At 55.6% G+C, this 21,172-nt stretch overlaps 1 protein-coding gene across 1 annotated transcript in view; it reads right to left on the reverse strand.

Annotated features, from left to right (window-relative positions):
* The window catches only part of NSG2 (neuronal vesicle trafficking associated 2), a 41,481-nt gene that overhangs the window by 16,893 nt on the left and 3,416 nt on the right, over positions 1-21,172 (reverse strand). Inside the window, exon 3 of the mRNA XM_036241192.1 lies at positions 8,191-8,274. Coding sequence (XP_036097085.1) covers positions 8,191-8,274 — 84 coding nt within the window. The remainder of the gene's footprint in view (positions 1-8,190; positions 8,275-21,172) is intronic.

Raw genomic sequence — 21,172 nt, forward strand, 5'->3', positions numbered from 1 at the left:
ATGCAATAAAAGAAAAGAAAAATTGGAAGGATTTTAATTCAAGTCGGTTTCATCTAGCCGAACATTCATTTCTCTCTCTCTCTCTCTCTCTCTCTCTCTCTCTCCAATATGCATGATTCATGCTGGAATTTCTATTTGCTAACTTGGTTATCTAGCTACCAATGCTATCAAAAGTAGTAATTATAATAATAAAGATTATGAAAGCACCCCCACCCCCTTAATTCACCAGTTTTTAATTACTTGTTCACAGTGAGGAGGTTGATGGAAGATGTCTCATCTATACACCTCGAAGGCTGTTCTGCAAGGTACATCACAAACATAATCAACACAGCGACCCTCTGAAGGGGGGCACCCCATTTTATGAAAGAAGATACAGGTTCACAGCAGTGAGTGGCTGTCCAAGGTCACACGGCCATGCATCCCCGAGGCCGCATCCCCGGGTCTGTCGGATTGCACGGCGCAGCCACGTTCAGGCTGCGGGGAGTCAGAACGAGTCGGTGATTATCAGCCAAGTGAGACCTGGATGCCCTCAGAGAACCACATTCTCTCCGAACTGCTCGGCTCACAGAGCTGGGGAGCCTGTCAGCATCTCTAGGAGGCGGCTAGGCCCACATGGCAGTTGCTATGACAACTAGTTTTCTTATAATTATAGAACACGGTGGTGACACCACAAGCTGCACATACAGCCACTTTGTTAGGACCTGTCTTCCTCTGACAGTACTAGGAGCTTAAACATCATAAATAAAAAATTGTTTAAAAATCACATTTAGCATAATTATGCATCGGAGCCTTGGAGGCCCAGGGAGTGAGAACGTCGGATGGAACCTCTGCGGGGTGATGGGACCGCGACGCGGCCACATGACAAGCCGGGAGGAAGATGGCATTTCTCCCTTGGGGGTCTCTGCTTCTGTATTTTCTTCTGGCCGAGTGCATTTCAGGACTCGGCCAAACGTATATTCAAAGAGAAAACAGAGAAAAAGCCAGGAGGACATTCACCTAATGCTTTTCAAACGGCAGGAGTAGGCAGCGACATGTTTGCGTTCTTGTAGTCACTTTCCAGTTCAGTTTAACTGTTTTCCTTTTTTTTTTTTTATCTATTAAGTGTATGGGGGGTGACATTGGTTAATAGGATAGTTTCATTCAATTTAGCCAATCCCCCAAATAAGCAGGATTTCCTGATTCGGAAGATGGTAGAGACAAAAGAACACACGCAAACACACACTCACAAACACACAGGGACACACCCCTGTCGCTCAGAAAAGCCCGACTCTTCCCCTTAGTGGCTCTGTGATCTTGAGTTCCTAAACCAGCCTCTCTGAGCCCCCGTTTTCTCATCACACATCAAAAGCAACGCCTTCTTTGTGAGAGCTAGTAAAGATGAAATGAAAATGACTAGCAAGGACCTGGCACATAATAGGAGCTCAATAAAATGGAAGTTGTTGTTATTATGAATTCATTACAAATAATCATTTTTAAAATAGTTTTTACTTGCCACAAACCTCCTCCTTTTATCACCCCGACATGGGGTTTGAGAAAACCGTGAAGGCCCACCTCCAGCTTGGCCTCCAGGGACGCGGCCAGGCAGCGGGAGAACGAGGGCAGCCGGTGTGCCCTCTCCGAGGGGTTCGGTGCGGGGCCAGGGCTGCCGGGGCTGCGGGGCTTGGGGAAGCGGAGCCGGGTTTCTGGAGGAGCGGAGACCTGGGCGGGGAGCGTGCATAGGCCAACACCCGAGGTGGGAAGAGGCACAGCGGCGCGCAGAAGCCGAGGGCCCCGCGCAGTGTGGGCGCAGGAAGCCGGGCGAAGGCACCGAGCGGCAGCAAGGCCGCCTTTGGAAGAGCCTGCATTGCCACGGCCGCGCACTGTGGCCTGCGGGAAGGAGGGAGCCATCGGAGATTCCCCAAGTGACACCTGCTGATCTGAACCGATTTTGCTCATAATGGATGGGAGGGGGTGGAAAGATGGAGGGAGGGGAAATACTGGGCCAGGGCCATGTCAGCTGCCAGGGGGGCCCCCCCCAGAACAGAGCCAGGCATGGCTGCCCGCTGGAGACCCCACCCAGGTGGAAGCAGGCCATCCAGTCAGATGACCGCTCACAGGGATGACGAGAGGAAGGACACGCTTAGACGCTGCCACGGAGCAGCGTTGGTTCATATCATCTCCCTCCGTCCGCACGTCAGGCTGTGACGCAGGCCCCCCTTCCACAGACTGGGGGCCACGGCTTCAGAGAGACGTGACACCTTGCTTTAGTTCCCACAAACCCGTGGTGTCAAACCCCGACCACGTTTTCCCTTCTTCCATATTGCCTTTCTCACTGTGCCGCGCTGGGAAATGGGCTCTTGTGGGCAGGGGGAAGCCAGGGGGCGTGATCTGTAGGTTTGCCCATTTCCATGGTGTCAATACTCCCACCAGAGTTGGTTACAAGCGTCCAACGGTTCAACCCCTGGTTTGCCAACGTATAACACCTGGCTCTGGAAGCGGGTGGACACCAGCTCCAGCCCTTCCCGGCAGGAGCCCGAGGGAACAGGAACACGACGAACCTCTCCAGGTCTCCTCCTACACCAGATGTGTTACCAGGGGACTCTCTTAAAGCATGCATTTACCGCATGTGAACCCAGGAGGACGAGAAGCTGGCAACCACCTGGCAGTGCAGTGGTCACCGCATCGCCAGCCCCTCGTCCAAACCCTGAGCACGTCCCTCCTGACCCAGCACCAGAAATGGTTTTGCTAAAAGAACTCAGCCACGCTTGCTTGTCAGTGATCAGTAACCATATGTATTTTTGAAGGTCACGCTAATAGCACAGTTGCATCGGGCCAGGAGAGAGCCCCCGGCCACGAAGGTGGGACGGCATCTTCCTTCTGATCGTCACACACGAGCCAGGAGGGTGGGCTCTCCCCACCGCGTCCGCACTCGCTTCCCTGCGGGGCTGACTCCGCTCCTCACCCACCCAGCAGTGTTCTTAATAACTCACCTAGCGTGCGCCTCAAAGTAATTCTTTTAAAAATAGGAGAGCAATAAAAACCGAGACAGCAGATAATAGAGTGAAATCGCGTATCTCCATTTGCTGCGTCAGCAAACATCAGAGTCCCACCCACGGGTAGAAGCCAAGGACAAAGCACACCACGGGGTCCGGCCTTCTAGGACGCGGCCCCCGGGGGACGGCACTGAGGAGACTTGTCACGGCAAGAAGCGCAGACGGGCCCCCGTCTGAAATGAAGCTATTGCACCGAGGCAGCCAGAGCTCCGTGTTCACCGTGCGAGTTTCCGCGTCCGCCGTGGGGTTTGTCTGTCTGCTCACTCACCTGTTCACTCCGTCAGTAAGGACACCTTTTGGTGCCTGGGGTGGCTAGGCACTGGCAAGGCTCTTGGGGTGCAAAGACGAAGAAGACACCGTCCCAGACTCAAGTCAGTGGGAGACACAGCGGGTCACTTGATGGGGTGAGCACTGTGACTGGTGCTAGAATGGGGGGCCGTAGAGCAGGCGTGGGCGCCCCACGGAGGAAGGACAGGCTGCCCTGAGGCGGGCAAGACTGCGCAGGCCAAGCGCCCTTGACTGGGGTGTTGAGGGATGAATAGGAGTTTTCCCTGCAGTGAGGGCAACAAAGACATTCCAGCTGGAAGGGACCATGTGAGCAGACATAGGGTCATTCAGGCCAGAGCTGAGGGGCTGAGCAGAGGCCCACCAACCAGTACCGCCTACTCCCCAGCAGGCGAGGACATGGCCCCCGGGGTCGCCGCTGAGTCAGAGGCGGCCGCGAATCCTGACGTGGAGCCGGCTCCCCTTGGCACAGCATCTCCAGACTTTCCCAGCCACGTTCCCGGGGGAAACATCAGGGCAGGGAGGCCCAGGTCTGTCTCGACCAACGGACAAGATCTGGCTAATCAGGCAGAAGCTGAGAACCCAGGAGGGGGACAGGATCTGAACAGGACGGAAATAAAATGACCACTCGGTGAGACCTAGAGTGCGCCGAGGACTTAGACTGCTTATGTCAAGGCTGTGTCTTGGCTTCTCGATGAGGAGCCAGGAGCTCGGGGAGGTGGAGGGACTTTCTCCAGATAATGGAGCTAAGAGGACACACTATCACGTGCCCAGGTGAGTCTAGCTCCCAAGCCCAGGAGCTACCAGAAACCCTTCTCAGCAGCTTAACACAAGCAGCCAAAACAAGTAACAGTCAGCTTCTTGTCACATCAACCCAGGACAACCGGACTGAGGGCATGGCCAGGTGCATCAGCACCCTCCATGCCGCCTGCACCACCCCAGCTCCAACACCTCCCATCACCAGCCCCCTCCACAGTACCAGCCCCTCCCTAGCCAAATCAGCTTTAGAAGAAGCCAGCTCCCTGGAGGAAGGAAGAAGAAGGGGCTTCTCTCTGCATGCCCCCCTCTTCTCAGATAAGTCCGATGAACGGTCGGTCATGCCTGTGCTCCTTTGCAATGACTGCAGGAGCCTTCTTGGTTGTAGAAAAGACAGAGACCCCTGGCGATTCTTTCGGGCAGTCTTCCTGGGTTCGGTCTCCCGCCCCGTTCTCCCTCCCGCCCTCACAGCGTGGTTACCATGAGCTGCTCTCTCCAGGTCAGTTTTGAAATGTGCAGTCAGAAGCGGCCCCACCTCTGCGGGTACTGAAGTGAGGGATGGAGGCACCTTTGCTGTCCCCGTGGTTACCTCTGCCGTGAGCAACATGCCGGAGGGGCGGCCCAGCATCACGCTCTCTGACTCCAGCCTTGGATCTCCAGCCCCGGCTCCATCCTGTTCTAGACCAGTTACATCCAAGGGTGGTCAGGCACCATCCACCCCATGCACCCCGGGCCCCTCACACTCAGTGTGTCTCCCCCAGGCTCCCCTGGCCCAGTCAGGCGAGCCAAACCCTGAGGAGCCCCGAGCCCCCTCCTTCTCCGACCAGGAACAGCCCTGTAAACCCCACCTCCACAGCAGCCCCTGCACCCCAGCCCGCTGCAGCTAACAGCTCAGAGCTCCCCTGAGCCCCGCAGCCACCCTCGCCCCAGCAGACGCCGCCTCCGCAGGGCCCAGCAGCTCCCCTGGGAAAGCGGAGCCCAGCGAACGCTCACAGCTTTACGTGGGCAGGGGATCTGCTCCCTGCCTCCCATTTTGTTCCAAGTGGCAGTCAGCGCCACACAGAGCTGTCCCCAAACCCAACACTCTTCCTTCTTGACCCCCAGGACGAACTGAGTGAAGCTGCAGGGGCGGCGTCCGCAGGCCTGGACCCCGAGGCCACTCCCCTCCTCTGAGGGGACTCAGTTCTGCTCTACCAGAAGCTACCGCCTGCAGGCCGCGGCTGCGCAGAACGGCTGCCGCCTGGCTCGGGCACTGCTCGGGCACTGGCTCCGGCATGGGCACTGGCTCCGGCATGGGCACTGGCTCAGGCACTGGCTCCGGCTCGGGCACTGGCTCCGGCACTGGCTCGGGCACTGGCTCCGGCACGGGCACTGGCTCCGGCACAGGCACTGCTCGGGCACTGGCTCCGGCACTGGCTCGGGCACTGGCTCCGGCACGGGCACTGGCTCCGGCACAGGCACTGCTCGGGCACTGGCTCCGGCACTGGCTCGGGCACTGGCTCCGGCACGGGCACTGGCTCCGGCACAGGCACTGCTCGGGCACTGGCTCCGGCACTGCTCGGGCACTGGCTCCAGCACAGGCACTGTTCAGGCACTGGCTCTGGCACAGGCACTGGCTCCGGCACTGGCTCCGGCACTGGCTCGGGCACTGGCTCGGGCACTGCTCGGGCACTGGCTCGGGCACTGCTCGGGCACTGCTCGGGCACTGGCTCGGGCACTGGCTCCGGCACTGCTCGGGCACTGGCTCCGGCACTGCTCGGGCACTGGCTCGGGCACTGCTCGGGCACTGGCTCCAGCACAGGCACTGCTCAGGCACTGGCTCTGGCACAGGCACTGGCTCGGGCACTGGCTCCGGCACTGGCTCAGGCACTGGCTCGGGCACTGCTCGGGCACTGCTCGGGCACTGGCTCGGGCACTGGCTCCGGCACTGCTCGGGCACTGGCTCCGGCACTGCTCGGGCACTGGCTCGGGCACTGCTCGGGCACTGGCTCCAGCACAGGCACTGCTCAGGCACTGGCTCTGGCACAGGCACTGGCTCGGGCACTGGCTCCGGCACTGGCCAGCTGGGTGAGCGGGTCACAGCTCCGCTGAGCCACACTCCGCTCTCAGAACTGGGGTGATTCCCTTTCTCAGAGCTCGTGGGCTCTAAATATGATAAAGTAGCCACATCACCAAAAGTGCCAAAGAGAAAACAAACAAACAAGCACAGCCATGCCCAGCAGCCAGCCCCTCTGGCGACAGGGCCACAGGGTGGTCTGACGCGACCTTCTCTGCGATGCATTTGCCCGAATTATTGAATTATTATGTGTCTTCGTAACCATCTTGCTAAGTGACTGCGAGATAAGGAATAATTTCATCAAAAACTTGTAACACTCTATTTGGTAAAAAAGAGCAAATTTTAAAAATAACTCTGATTTTTTTGTTATTGAAACAGTACATGCGCATATAAAATTTGGAAAGCGCAGGAAAGTAAAAACAAGATGAAAATATCTCATAAGCCCATGAGTCAGAGTAAAGTAAATACTCTCTGAAAAAATTGATTCTTAGGAAACTGTTGAAATAGTCCATCCGATCTCTGGGCACGGCCCTTGCTACAGAACGGGGTGGGGGACTTGTCGGTAATCTGGCCCTGTTTCCGACACCTCGGTTTTATAAATAACACGTATAAACAGCCTTCTGCACGAATCTGGGCATATTTCCGAAGCCCCCAGGTGCCGAGAGGCAGGTCAGCTTGACTCCCGCGGGGCCTGGCGCATGTGTGGGTCAGGCCAGCACCTAACCCTCCCCACAGCTCCCTGCGTGCACCTGCAGGCGGTCCAGGTCACATCCACGTGTACAGGCCCAAGCTTTGTGCTACCACCCAAACCGGAGTCATCCCCGCTCTCACAGAGATGTCAGCATCCAGGGGTCCCCCATTCTGGGGAGATGCCCCCCGCCCTGGGCTCACACAGCCAGCTGCTGGAGCACAGACTTGGCACGAGGAGAGAGAGGAGCGGAAGCACCCTTGTGCTTATCCACAGCACACACCAGCTCCCAGACACCCCCGAGCGCTGTTTCCACCCTCAAAGCCCCCGGTCCCAGCTGGCACCAGTGACTAGCGGTGCGCCTACCATGCACAGGCGCTCTGCACGTATCTGCATGTCAGCCTCGCAGCGGGCCCGTTCTCTCCATCTGACAAATGAGGCCGACAGCCCTGCTTGTGGCCACGAGGCTCAAACCCAACCCAGCTGCGCCACTGTCCACCCACAGGACCACCTGTTCTCTGCTCCCAGGCCGACTTCGCCGCCTAAACATCTTTTCCGTCTGCCCACGTCTCCCTGTCTGCTCACCATCCCCGTCTGAGCCGCTGTTGACTTTTACTTGGACCACTGCAGTAGCCTAACATTCTCCCCACGGTCCTTCTTGCTCCCTAGAGTCCAGCAACCATGTAAAAGCCAGTGCTTTGGTCCAAACACAAACTCAAGCACCTCTCTCCTTTTTTAAGTCTTTCAGAGGCTCCTGGCATTAAACCCAAACTCCCCATCCAGTGTTCTGGGCCTCTGCCCACTTCTCCTGCTGCTCCCCACGCCCCTCCCAGAGCCCAGCCTCACTGCGCCTGCAGCCAGACCCCTTCGGCCAAGCTCACAGATGCTTCACGCAACTCCTCCCAGCGACATGGGTCTGTCCGTTTCCCTCCACCAAGAAACAGAAAGGCAACCAGTTGGTTTTCCCACTGAGAAGTCAGCTTTTCTTTCCCTTTGCCTTTATTGTGTGTTGTTGCAACCATCTGCTGAGTAAAACCTGGGTTTCTTTATCCATCTTCGTCACCTTTCCCGGAGATTGGGAGGGACAGCAGAGAGATGGGGACAGGAGGAAAAGGAAGAAATGAGGTCTATTTACCAATGATCGAATTACCCGAACATTCCAGAGCAGAAGAGAGTGAGTCGTCCTCAAGAGGCAGAGCGTCTGTTATTGGATTAGACTCGGTGACCCAGACAGTGTGGCCCCGAGAAAGGGTCTGGAAATAGCCTGTGGCGTTTTCCACTCTCCAGCGGGACCTGGTCCGCCAGCACGGGGGCCTGAGCCGGCTGAAGCCAGCCTTACCTTGATCTCTCTGTTACACCATCAAGAAACTGACCGTAAATTCGGCGATTTTCGGCACCCGGAACTTCCCCTTGTTCTTCTGTTCGGGCTGATACTCCGTTCTTGTCTTCACGATCACCTGGAATGTTCGACCAGTGTTAGCGCACGTGGAGAACTGACCCCTTTCTGTCACCAGAATGTACTACACATTGCACAAAGAGCAGGAAACAGAGAACACCCTCCTAAGCACACGCAAGAAAATAGAAAACTCAAATGACCCGTAACCCCTCCCCGTCCCCACGGAGACAACCATGGGCAGCAATTTGGGTCACACCTTTCCAGATGTTTTCATCTGCATACCTATGCAGATAGTACGTATACTTGCTGTTTATGCCAACGTAGACATCCTTTTAATGATGGCTCTGTACTCTTTGAAGTCTAACCTGCTTTTATCACACAACACTATATTAACATTTTTTTCCACATAGACAAATATGCATATACTTATGGATGCAGATACTGACATTGATCTAATTAATCTCTATCATTGAACACTTGGAGTGCTTCCACAGTTTGGGTTACACAAACTTGTAATAAACATCCTGTAGCCATACCTTTGCGCATATAGTTCATTCTAAATTGATTTAGGGCCCTGGCCGGTTTGGCTCAGTGGTTAGAGCGTCGGCCTGCGGTCTGGAGAGGCCCGGGTTCCGTTCCCGCTAAGGGCACGTACCTCGGTTGCAGTTTGTCCCCGGCCCTGGTTGGTCGTGTGGGTGGCAGCCACTTGATGTGTCCCTTTCACGTCGATGTTTCTCTCTCTCTCTCTCTTTGTTCCTCTCTCTCCCTCCCACTCTACCTGAACAAAAAATGGAAAAATGTCCTCGGGTGAGGATAAAAAAAAAAAAAAAAAAAGATACGCTGTCAAGCTGCCAAGACAGTTATGGCCTTCTGTCCCGCTGTGCAGGCCAAGCGGATGGGGACCGAAGCCTGAGAGATGACCGAGACCATTGCCGAGCGCCACGGCATTCTGGGGGACGGCATTCTGGGGGACGGCATTCTGGGGGACGGCATTCTGAGGGACGGCATTCTGGGGGACGGCATTCTGGGGGACGGCACTCTGGGGGACGGCATTCTGGGGGACGGCATTCTGGGGGACGGCATTCTGGGGGACGGCACTCTGGGGGACGGCATTCTGGGGGACGGCATTCTGGGGGACGGCATTCTGGGGGACGCAGGAGCCGTGAGCCTCGGGCCTCACCTGTGAACTGTGAACAATAATCATAATACAACTCTTTTTTCTTTTATCCTCGCCCGAGGACATTTTTTTCATTTATCTTCAGGTAGAGCAGGAGGGAGAGAGGGAGGAAGAGAGAGAGAGAAACATCGATGTGAGAGAGACACATCGAGTGGCTGCCACCCACGCGACCCCAACCAGGGCCGGGGACAGACTGCAACCAAGGTACGTGCCCTTAGCAGGAACCGAACCCGGGTCTCTCTGGTGCTCAGGCCGACGCTCTAACCACTGAGACAGACCGGCCAGGGCCATGATATAACTTTTATTTAACAAGTCAGTGGGCCCTGTGAGCCAAAGTCCTGGGGTGACGATGGCCTTGGCCATTTATGGTAGGCAGCATTCTAAGATGCCCCTCCAGGTACCCCCCTGCCCCCACCCAGTGTGCATGTACTGCATCACATTCTCCCTCAAAAGTGGGGGGGGGCTGTGAATGGGATAGTCACACGTATAATTACGTTATGCCACATACAACTCCATCACAGCTACTGGCCTTGGAGAAGGAAGCGGGCGGGTTGTGAGCGGGCCGTGCAGCTAGTACCTGAGGGCGGGCAGCCTTCAGCAGCTGAAAGTGAGCTCAGCCAACAGTGGATCACTCAAGAAAATGGGGATTTGCCCTGGCCGGTTTGGCTCAGTGGTTAGAGCATCGGCCTGCGGTCCTGAGAGACCCGGGTTCGGTTCCCGCTAAGGGCTGTACCTCGGTTGCAGTTTGTCCCCGGCCCTGGTCGGTCGTGCGGGTGGCAGCCACTCGATGTGTCCCTTTCACATCGATGTTTCTCTCTCTCTCTCTGTTCCTCTCTCTCCCTCCCACTCTACCTGAACAAAAAATGGAAAAATGTCCTCGGGTGAGGATAAAAAAAAAAGAAAATGGGGATTTCAGTCCTACAGCCACAAGTCACTGAATTCTGCCAGCAACCTGAACAGGCTTGGAGAGGACCCCAGGTGCCAGGGGGAGAACGCAGCCCAGCAGACACCTTGATTTCAGACCTGGGAGACCCCGAGCAAAGAACCCAGCATCTGTGCCTGGACCTCTGACCTACAAACACGGTGCAATACTACATTTGTGTTGTTTGGGGCCAGTTACTTGTTGGTAATCTGTCACACAGCAGTGGAAAACGAATACAGCTTCCCACGTTGCCAAGTCCATCTCAAGGATTGCTTGGCCTGGTCCCTCTCTTCCTAGGGCCTTAGCCAGCAGTCTGGTCTCCAGCATCCACACATCACACATCACATGTTACCAAGCATCTGCTTCCTAGTCCTTCCCTCGGCCTCTTTATATATATATATATTTTTTTTTTATCCTCACCCGAGGATATTTTTCCATTTTTTGTACAGATAGAGTGGGAGGGAGAGAGAGGAAGGGAGAGAGAGAGAGAGAAACATCGACGTGAAGGGACACATCGAGTGGCTGCCACCCGCATGACCAACCAGGGCCGGGGACAAACTGCAACTGAAGTACGTGCCCTTAGCGGGAACCGAACCCGGGTCTCTCTGGACCGCAGGCCGATGCTCTAACCGCTGAGCCAAACTGGCTAGGGCTCGGCCTCTTTATATTTATGAACATCTCTCCCAAAGCGTCTCAAAAAGCTCAAAACCATTTTCATCATTTTATCAACATTTAAAAGACCCCGCGCTGTCGCTGACCTGTTGAAATCAGAGACAGAACTAAAAATATATTGCTGTCGGAATGAGACAATGAGTAATCATTACAGGCCATGCTGTGCTAATTGTCATAATGAACATTTTGAGGTTGCTTCTCTAGCATCCATTTCCCTCTTCAGTCCAAAGCTCCTCCCATGTTCTTTTTGGGAGCTCAACCCTGCCTCACTGTACGGCTGCCTTGGGGTTGGGTGGGATGGATCCTCCCCTGAAGACAGGGATGGTCCTTAATGGGTTAAACCAATCAGGACATACGATCCTATTGGCTGCGAAATTTGATTCGCTCAGAGGTGGGCATGTTCCCCGGTTTGAACCAATGAGCTGCGAGGCAGTGTTGAGGGGGGACTTGGGGAGAGAAGCCACCTTGCTCTTTAGGGGTGTCCCCCAAGAAGCTGCCCTTCCTCTGCTGTGGTGAGGACTTGAGTTCTGCAACGCTGGGGCCATCCCTGCCGTGACGAGAGCCAGGATGAGGACAAAGGCAGCACACCAACGAGGACGAGGCCAAGAGGAGCCCAGAGAAGTGGACGTGGGCCCTGGCGACGCCAGCCCTCTGAGTCACACCTCGTCTGGAGCTGGACTCTGCAGCCACGGAGGCAGATGGATACCATCTGGGCCTTGATCCAACTTGCGTTAGGCTTTCTGTCACTGGGGGTGAACAGCCTTCTGTCTGACACAACGTGCTCCAAGAAAAACGAACTGAAAAGCTTTGGGAATTTAGTATGACAGCCAAACGCTAAATAAGCATAAGAAAATCAATAGATTTTTCTTGGTGCTAGCAAAAGAACCCCTCACCATATAATGGGTCCACCAAAAGATCCATGCAGAAATCTTCATAGCCACTTTTCTCGTAATAGCCCCAAAATGAGGACAACCCCAGTGCCCATTAACAGGAGAACAGATAAATTGTGGTTTATCCATAACATGGAATGCCACTAGCCATGCTATACACACGGGTGACTCTCACAGACCATGCACTGAACAACAGAAGTCTCACACCAAAAGCTTTTCCTATATACTGCATGATTTCACTTCTATCAAGTCCAAAAACTATATATATAATTGAATATTACTTGTTTATATAATTTGCTTATAATATAAATAATTTGTGATATTTAAAATATATATACATATAACGTTTCTTTTTCAGCGTATACCCCATTTGCCATAATGGGGTGGGGTGCAGGGTTTAGGCAGAATTGGGGTCAGAGCCCTTCAAATCCGTGTCCTGCTTGGCCCTGAACCCCTATGAGATATCGCTGACACCCTTAGTGACTCTAATGGAAACAGTTCACCCCTCAAACCACCAAGTTCCGACACAGGCGAAGGGACAGGTGGGCACCTGACCCCATGCCAGGCCTCAGTCCTCAGGCATCCACTCCTCTCTGTAGCTAAGCCACATTTTCTCCAAAGCAACCCAGGTTGCAACATAATATTTTACCCCCACCCCACCCCGTAAATGTGCTCTCTGTTAGAACCCCGTCTCGACGCCAAACACAGGTCCTGGCCCTCTTGCCTGGAACACACTGATGGTCCTTTGGCCTCACCCTCGACCTCTCGGTCATCTCTGATGGGCTCACTCACTCGCTGCTCCTTGGAACACCCTCCGCCCTGAGCTCCGCGGAGGTCTCTCCCTTGGCTCTCTGCCGACCTACTGGCGAGCCCTCCTTCTGCTTGCCCTCTCGCTGTTGGCATTTCTCAGGGCTCGGTCACGGGCACCCTTCCCTCCTCTACAAGCTCCCCCACCCCCTGCCCCCAGTGCTCCCACTCCCGACACTTCCAAGTCCGTCTGTGTCCTCAACACTCTCACCTCTCACCTCCATCTGGACCTCACTCAGCACTCAGATGACCCCCCTGGACATCTGCCCTTGGGTCGGCGCACCTCGATGCATCACGTCCAGAGCAGAGCTCTGGGGTCCCGTACCCACCCGCCCCACGACATTTTCTCCGCCACGTGATCCGAGCTCAGGGAATAGCAGCGTTAACCAGGCCCGGGACTCTCCCAGGACCCTTCCCTTCATTCCCAGATCCATCCCATTGCTAGCTCCTGCTTCCCCCCAAATGTCCCCTGGGCTGACCCACTTGTCCAGTCACACCTCTGCCACCCTGGTCGAGAGCACCGCCATCTCCCCAGAAACGTTTGCTCTGGCCAGCTTCTTTACCTCCCTCCTCGCCCCCAACCCAGGACAAAGAGCTTTCAACACCGAGCGGGCGCCTGTGCCAGCAAACACTCGGAGGACACCCGGAGGCTGGCCTCAGGGGGAAACTACCAAGAGGTGGTTTTCGGTGGCCAGAGGACCAGGCAGGCGACGTGAAGGACAGGCAGAGACTCCGAATGGCACGCCAGCGTCTTAGGGATGAACTGGAGGGCAGCGGGGAGCTGGGGAAGGGGTCACAAAGCAGGAGAGGGCTTTCCAGACGCGGGCGCAGCTGGAGGAGCCTCTGCCACGGAGCATCACTGGAGAGAGGAAGGCACAGGAACGGCAGCCCCCCGAAGGTGCTGGAAGCCCCCAGCTCCTGGGCGCGCTGTGGGCTCCGTGCTCTGTTCTCGGTGAGGAGCCAGAGCCTTCTCCTCTGCTGAAGCAGATACAGTAATGCTCACTTTTTTTAGTGCTGTGAAGGGGAAGCATAGAAATATTGGCCAATCGTTATTAATTGGACCTTGGAGGAATCAGCTTGCATAAGCAAAGAAAGAGAAGAGGAAATAAATGTGCAAAGAAAGGGCTCTATTCTCAGCAGTTGAAAAAAAAAAAAAGGAGCACAACAGAGCCCCGAGCTCCTTGAATAATAACAGGAATGGGGGGGCTAGAGTGAAGAGAGGGCAGGAAAAAATTCTCTCTACCCTTCTTATTACTCAAAGCGGGTGGGGTGGGGGGGATGAGATATTTGGAAAGAATGAACCTCTAGGTTTTTCAAATATCACTGTGGATTTTGGCAAAGAAATAACCGTGTTTTCTTTTCCTATTTCTACATCAGTTCCTATTGTCCTGTCCGTGGCTGCTATGAAGAACCTCATTTAACGTAACTGTGAAATGACGGCATTGTGAAAATGGGATAAATTATTCACCCTGAAAGGACCCTCGTCTGGATGCACTCCCCCTCCACTGGCAAGACAGATAATACATGGGGTTCAGATGGATCAAAGTACAGATCATGAAAATTTAAAATATTACTTCCCGGGATTATCAATAATGAAGAGGTTCCCACATGGCGAGGCCGGGGATCGGCAGGGACAATAAATAAAAGCGCAGAAGTGCTGACGAGCAGCAAGGTCGTATCTTTATGAGCTGGACTGGCCCCGACCAGAACCAGGCGGAAGCGGCTCCCTTGGGCTCATCCCTGCAGCAGGGAGAATTCCCCAGCCGGGCCGAGAATGGCTGGCGCTGGGCTCCCCTGCGTGCCGGGCACCGTGCCGGGCACCGCTCTCTCCTGCTCGCCTGCTGCGTGCAGCTCTCCTTGGAAATCGTTAGTCCGTTTTCCAGACGAGGCCTTGGCCTCGGAGCGTTCACTCACTTGCCCGGGATCGTCATTTGCTTGTGGTACAAGTGGTTGAGCTAAGTTTCGAACTCAAGGGTGCCCACTCTGCCCGTCACTGTGCCAAGCGCTTTACTCCCGTGTGGCACCCGGTCCTCCCGGTCCCTGCGGGGTGGAGTGAGCATCCGCATGCTCCAAGTGAGGGGCAGAGGGGGAGAGTGGCAAGGACTCCACCACCTCGCATGGCCACTGAGAGGCAGAGCCCAGGGCTGAACCTGGGCTTCTGGCTCAGAACCAAGGGCCCCCCACTGGAGTGGTCATCATTCCAGAATCACCCCACGGCAGCTGCGACCCCAGGGCACCTGGCACACAGCAGGGGCTAAAGGTGCCGCCGAAAGAATGAGCAGAGGAAGAAGCCCTGTCTCTAAGGAGACATGGCGACGTTGCCCAGGTGGGGCCTGAGTACTCAGTGGGACCCTTCTCCCCTTTGTCCTTCTCACTCCTCACCCCAAAGTCCGTGGATTTGGGTTTGAGACTTTCCCGGGCCCTTGGATGTTGGTACTGGGCACAGGATCCAGGGTAAATGTCAGTGTTCAAAGGACATCCGTGGAGGTGGTGTCCCATCCCATCCATTCACAGACGGGAAGACGGGAGCCCAGAGAGGGCAAGGGATGTGCTACAGGTCACACAGCAAGACCACGTCAGAAGCAGGATACCCAGTCCAGGCTCTTTCTGTGGGGTCAGTCTCTGTCCTCGCTGGGCCTTTGCTTCCTCAGAGGCCGAGGGGAAGGCTGCCCAGCCCGGCCGCAGCGGAGCCAGCCCAGCGGTCGACCCCTCTCCAGCTGTGTGGCGATGCCTAGTCAGGGGCAGAAGGAGCCCGTCTCTGCGGGGCCCTCTCCAGGGGTTCCAGCTCCCGCTGAGCAGAGGCTCCGGGCTGCAGGGTCCACAGCCCCACCGCCGCCCCCTGTGGGCAGCCCAGGGCTCAGTCCCTTCCCTGCTGGGCTATCCGGGTGCCTGGGGCCAGCCCGTGTGCTTCAGGAAGGGAGAGCCCGGACGGAGTGGTGACAAGGCCCAGGATAATAACAGCAGCAGCAGCTGCAGCGACAACCACCGTGCAGTGAGCATGTACTCTGTGCCGGACAGCGGGGTGAACATGCGACACGTATTTTCTCATTTCACCCTTCGAACAGTTCTCAGAGGGAGATATTATTGCTCCCATTGCAACAACAAGGAATCGAGGGTCAGCGTGGCTCATAAACTTGCCTGGGCCACCCGGCAGGCAGGCGGTGGGCAGGACTTGAATGGAAGGGCACCGCTTAATACCGGCCTCCGCAGCGGGGCGCTCACGCCACGGGTCCCCGCGTGTGCACGGAGCAAGTCACCAAGCTCTTTGAGACTCTACCTGCTGCGAAATTGGGGTTTTTTTTGTGTTTTTTTTTTTTAAATATATATATAGCCCTGGCCAGTTTGGCTCAGCGGTTAGAGCGTCGGCCTGCGGTCCGGAGAGACCCGGGTTCGGTTCCCGCTGAGGGCATGTACCTCAGTTGCAGTTTGTCCCCGGCCCTGGTTGGTCGTGCGGGTGGTGGCCACTCGATGTGTCCCTTTCACGTCGATGTTTCTCTCTCTCTTCCTCTCTCTCCCTCCCACTCTATCTGAACAAAAAAAAATATATATATATATATATAGAAAATTCAATACATGCTCATAGTAAAAAGTTTTAAAAATATAGAATAAGCCCTGGCCAGTCTTGCTCAATGGTTAGAGCATCGGCCTGCAAACCAAAGGGTTGTGGGTTTGATCTGTCCCAGCTGGGTCCTTCGGAAAACAACCAATTGATGTTTCTGGCTCTCTCTCTCCTTCCCTCCCTCCCTCCATCTCTTCCTTACACTCTACCTAAAAATATAAGAAAAAATTGCCCTGGCCCGTTTGGCTCAGCGGTTAGAGCGTCGGCCTGCAGACCAGAGAGACCCAGGTTCGGTTCCAGCGGTTGCAGTTTGTCCCCGGCCCTGGTTGGGTCGGGTGAGTGAAAACCAGTCGATGTGTCTCTCTCACATTGATGTTTCTCTCTCTCTCTTCCCCCCTCTCTCCCTCCTGCTCTATCTGAAGATAAATGCAAAAAAAAAAAGTCCTCAGGTGAGGATAAAATAAATAATAATAATAATAATAAATAAAATTTAAAAATCAATGGAAAAATATCCTCAGGTGAGGATAAGAAAAAAAAAAAAATATATATATATATATATATACATGTACACAATAAAATTCTTCAGACGGCCCCACCCACCCCATCCCTACACCTTAAACATTAAATGGTTTTCTTGTGTGACTTTCAAAAACTGTTTTATAAATTACAAGAATAAAACGTACACGTGTTTGCACAAACGGGACTCTCCCTACCATCCTCTGAAGTCGTTTTAGCAGAGCGATGTGCCTGTCATCTTGGCCCAAGCACATCTGCTTCTTCCCCCAGGGCTCACTCGGCATTCCACACCCAAGCGCCAGAGTTCATTGACCCCATTCCTTCCCATGGAATATTCCAGTTGTTCCCAGTTTTTAAAAAATATACTTGCAAGGCTCTCCTCCCAGGATAACCTTCTACCAGTGGGAAGCACACACACTTCATGCACAGTGCACGACAGCCCCTGGACCGAGGACCACAGGGTGTACTGAGAAGACCCGCTTGCCGCCGTTAGCGTTGCTGGGCATCATCCGTTCTTTGTGCCAGCTGATGGGCAGAAAGCTATGCTTTGTTTAACATTATGATTTTCAATTATAAGGAGATTTTAATATGCTTAGTGGTCGTTTCACATGTTTGCTGGAACTGCCGCCCTCTCCCCGGCTCAGGTGGACTACATCCCATCTCCCTAGAGTCTCTGAAAAGCAGAACCGGGGGCTCTGTGAGCTGGGACCCGCAGAGACGGGCATTTCTGCCGCTCCGGGGTGGGGGGGGCTGGTGTTTCTCTGGTCCTGTGTCTCAGGGAGAAAACGACACCCTCTGTGAAGCCACAAAAGAGGTCAAGAGAGGACACAGGGCTCAGTAACCAGAGTGGCATCTCCTTGGCCCAACTTCCAGGTCCACCCATCCGGCCCCTGGACGCCCCCCCTGAAACCCCATCCTTCTCAGCTTTTACAATCATCTTCCAAAAACATGTATATTCTTGATCCAGCAGAGGACAGGAAACTATACCAATGAGCACCATCTGTGGGCCTTCCGACAATGCTCACGTTTTTCCCTCAAAGTAGCCCCATTAGATAGGTATCATGCTCACTTTGCAGTTGAAAAAAATCCCCAAGCCCAGAGACGCTAAGCGACCCACCTAAAGCCGCACAGCAAGGAAGCAGCTTAGCTGGGGTTGGAACCCAGGCCTCCAGGCCGACCAAGCGCACGTGGTCTACCGTGCACCATATGAAGTGTGCCCAGCACCGGTGACTGATCTCCACGTGTCTGCATCCCTTCCTCCCGCAGCAGGTGAGCCAGGGTGTGTAGACCTGGTAATTAGCAGAAAGGCAAGGAGCGCTTGCCCAGAACCCGGCAGCTGACTCGCCAAGTGCGTGATTCACCTGGGGCTTCGCCAAGGTGAGGCTGTGCCCGCCTGGGCTTGCTTTCTGCCACCCGCCACCCCCTTGCCCCAGCACGCATGCGGGTCTCGGCTGCACTGTTTTCCCGTGGGGGTCCTAGGACGGCCTCCACCTCCACGAGTCTGTTTCTGCATCTGTAGGGTGGGGATAGTGATAGAGACCTCGGCGAGGGTTTGTGGGGACATCTGGGTTATTGTGGTCCCGTAGATAAACCCAAGGCTCTGAAACATGACGCTCCCGCTCTCAAGGGCTTGCTCACGCCGCCTGGAGAGAGCCAGCCAACTGCTTGGATTCTCGTCTATCCCCTCACCTGCCAAGTGGAGGAATGGTGCCAGCTTTGAGCTACGCCAGGGACAGGGACCCCATTCAGCCAGCATTTCCCACTGCCCACTGCATGCCAGGCCGGAGGCTACAGAGATCAGGGAGAGCCAGGACCCTCAGGCTCAGTGGGCAAACCTCAGTGCCAGCCCGGGACCCAGTCTACATAAACCCACCCCCTCCGCAGCCCCACCACCACTGCCCACCGCCCACCACCTTCCCCTCCTGAACGAGCAGTGGCCGGAGGCTGATCTCCCGTCTGCCCTCTCTTCTCCGATCCCCCGCTCCTGTGGAGGGGCTACAGGAACCCAGCCGCCTCCATCCCGGCAGATGAGTCTGGTGCTTCAAGGAGGAGGGGTTGGAAGGAGAGGAAGACGAGACCAGGAGACCAAGCCTGAGTCCCGTCCCGACAGTGGCCCACTGTCTTCTGTTCTTCCTAAACAGAAATCTGCGCCCGCTGTTCTTCAGGAAGTCCACGGGCCCCGCAGGGACTGGGCCCCCTCGCCTCCACTCCCAAACCTTCCCCCCTCCTGACTTTCCTCCCTCGGTGCCCGTCCGCACGCTGCGCCTGTGCCCCCTCCCCACGCACCCCCAGGTCCCAGCCAAGGCTCCTGTCCCTGGCCATCGTCCCATCACAATCGGGTCTCTGGAGTCTTAGCCTCTCCTGCACCCCAGCACGTTACTCTTTCCCCAACAGCTCTCCCCACAACTTGTGTCCCTGTCTGTCTATTTGTGTGACGGCTTGTTTGAGGTCCCTCTTCCCCGCTGGGCTGGGCACCAGGAGGCGGTGCGGGGCCTGACTCTCCAGGCTGTGTGCGCATAGCCCAGCACAGCGCCAGGCGTAGGAGGTGCCCAGCGAGATGTGCTGAGTGGATGAGTGAGGGGCTGAATAATGCCTGCCAGGGGGCCACTGTAACCAGCCATGACCGTGGACGGCAGGGAGGGGCCGGGGGAGCGGCCATCTGAGCTGGTGTGGGGAGCGGAAGGCGTTCAGGGCAGGGGGGCGTGTGCGAGGAGGAGGAGCATGAGAGCCCGGGAGAGTGTGGGAACCCCGGGGCGGGTTTCTCAACCTGGGCTCTGTTGGCATGTTGGGTGGGATAGTCTTGTTTTAGGGAAGTCGTCCTGTGCACTGTGGGATACTTAGCAGCATTCTCGGCCTCTCTCCATTAGATGCCAATAGCAGCCCCTCCAGATGTCACAACCAGATGTCTCCAGACATTGCCAAATGCCCTGCGGGGGACAGAAATGGCCCTGGCTGACAACCACTGCTCTAGGTGGGTCTGCCATGCTGGCTTTCGAGGTACAAGGTGGAGAGCAAGGGACAGGGGGCAATTATGACGGGAGGATGGTCCGGAGCAGAAGCCAGTGGGGCAGTTCATGAAGGACCTAGAACGCCAAGGTTGAGATTCAAGGACTGTACCCTGTGGGGCTGACTGAAAAGTGTTTCCGTGGGAGAAGACCTGGTCACCACTCTGGGGACATAGCTCAGGCGCAGTGTGGGGGACTGACTGGGGTGATAGAGAGAAGAGGGGGAGACTAACCAAGGCCAGCCATCTCCTCCCCAGAGACTGAGTCAGTCCCTCCAGCTCTGGGCAGAGGGCGCTGGAGGCCTGTCCTCCCTGGGAACTGTCCCCAGGCCCCACCTACAGGTCCAGGAGAGCTGGAGAGGGGGCATGGCCACGGACGAGGGTGTGGAGTTTGAGGACGTGCTCTCTAGGGGTGAGAGCCTCCTCATTACCAAAGACAGCACAGTGCAGAGGGAAAATTGGGGTGTCAGGTGCACAGGGGTTCCAGCCCTAGCTCTTCCACTCTGTCTGTGAAGCTCGGGCAAGTCACTCACTGATCTGAGCCTCGGTTTCCCCGTCAGTGAAATGGGCTCACAAATACACACCTCACAGGGGTGCTGGGAAGAGGGGCTGGAGCGAGGCGCACGCACGCCCTGCGCAGCCTGGCCCGGGGCACGGCCTCAGACATCACTGTCCCCTCCGTTTAGCTCGGGACGGTTTCCCCTGAAACTCACATTCCAGACCAAAGAGCATTTGGTGCACAAATCTAAAGACACTTGTCAGCATTACACACCAAGCACGCTGTATTTTACATTTTCAGAAAGAAAAACCATGATTGAACACTGGGGTCCAATAGACTTCTTTCTGACACCGTTTTAGCTTCAAACGCTCACCATCGTCAGACCAAAGAGCATCGGCTCTGGGTCAGGACTCACCGCGCCTCCCCTGTGCCCTGGGGGTGTCCCATATTGCCACCCCCACTTGACACACAAGGAGGCTGGAGCAATTCAAGAAGCCTGCTTCCTGCCGTCGGCCAAGCCAGGCTAGTGAAGGCGGGAGCAGAGTCTAATGTGATCCTGAAGCATTTGGGGGACCCCGTTGGCTTCTGGAGTGGAACTCACTTTTTACACACCTGTTCTAATGTCAGGTGAGAAGCTTCCTTGCTCCTGTCAAGATTATACGAGCTAAATACTAGCACAGAAAACTGCTCATTTCCCACTCGGGGAAGAGAAGACAGAGGCCTCGGTGAGCAGGAACCACTCACACGAGTGGCTCTGTGGGTCCGCAGCTGAGCTCCAGCCCGAGCCCAAGTCTGTGGACACCCAGGCCAGCTGGCTCCCTGTTCCTGCCAAGGCGGAAGCTTCTGGAGCAACACTGCCTGGGCTCCTCGTTCTCCAGACATGGCCGGGATGCTCACCAACTACATGCTTTAG

This window comes from Molossus molossus, unplaced genomic scaffold (assembly GCF_014108415.1).
Source record: "Molossus molossus isolate mMolMol1 unplaced genomic scaffold, mMolMol1.p scaffold_m16_p_4, whole genome shotgun sequence".
Classification (NCBI taxonomy): Eukaryota; Metazoa; Chordata; class Mammalia; order Chiroptera; family Molossidae; genus Molossus; species Molossus molossus.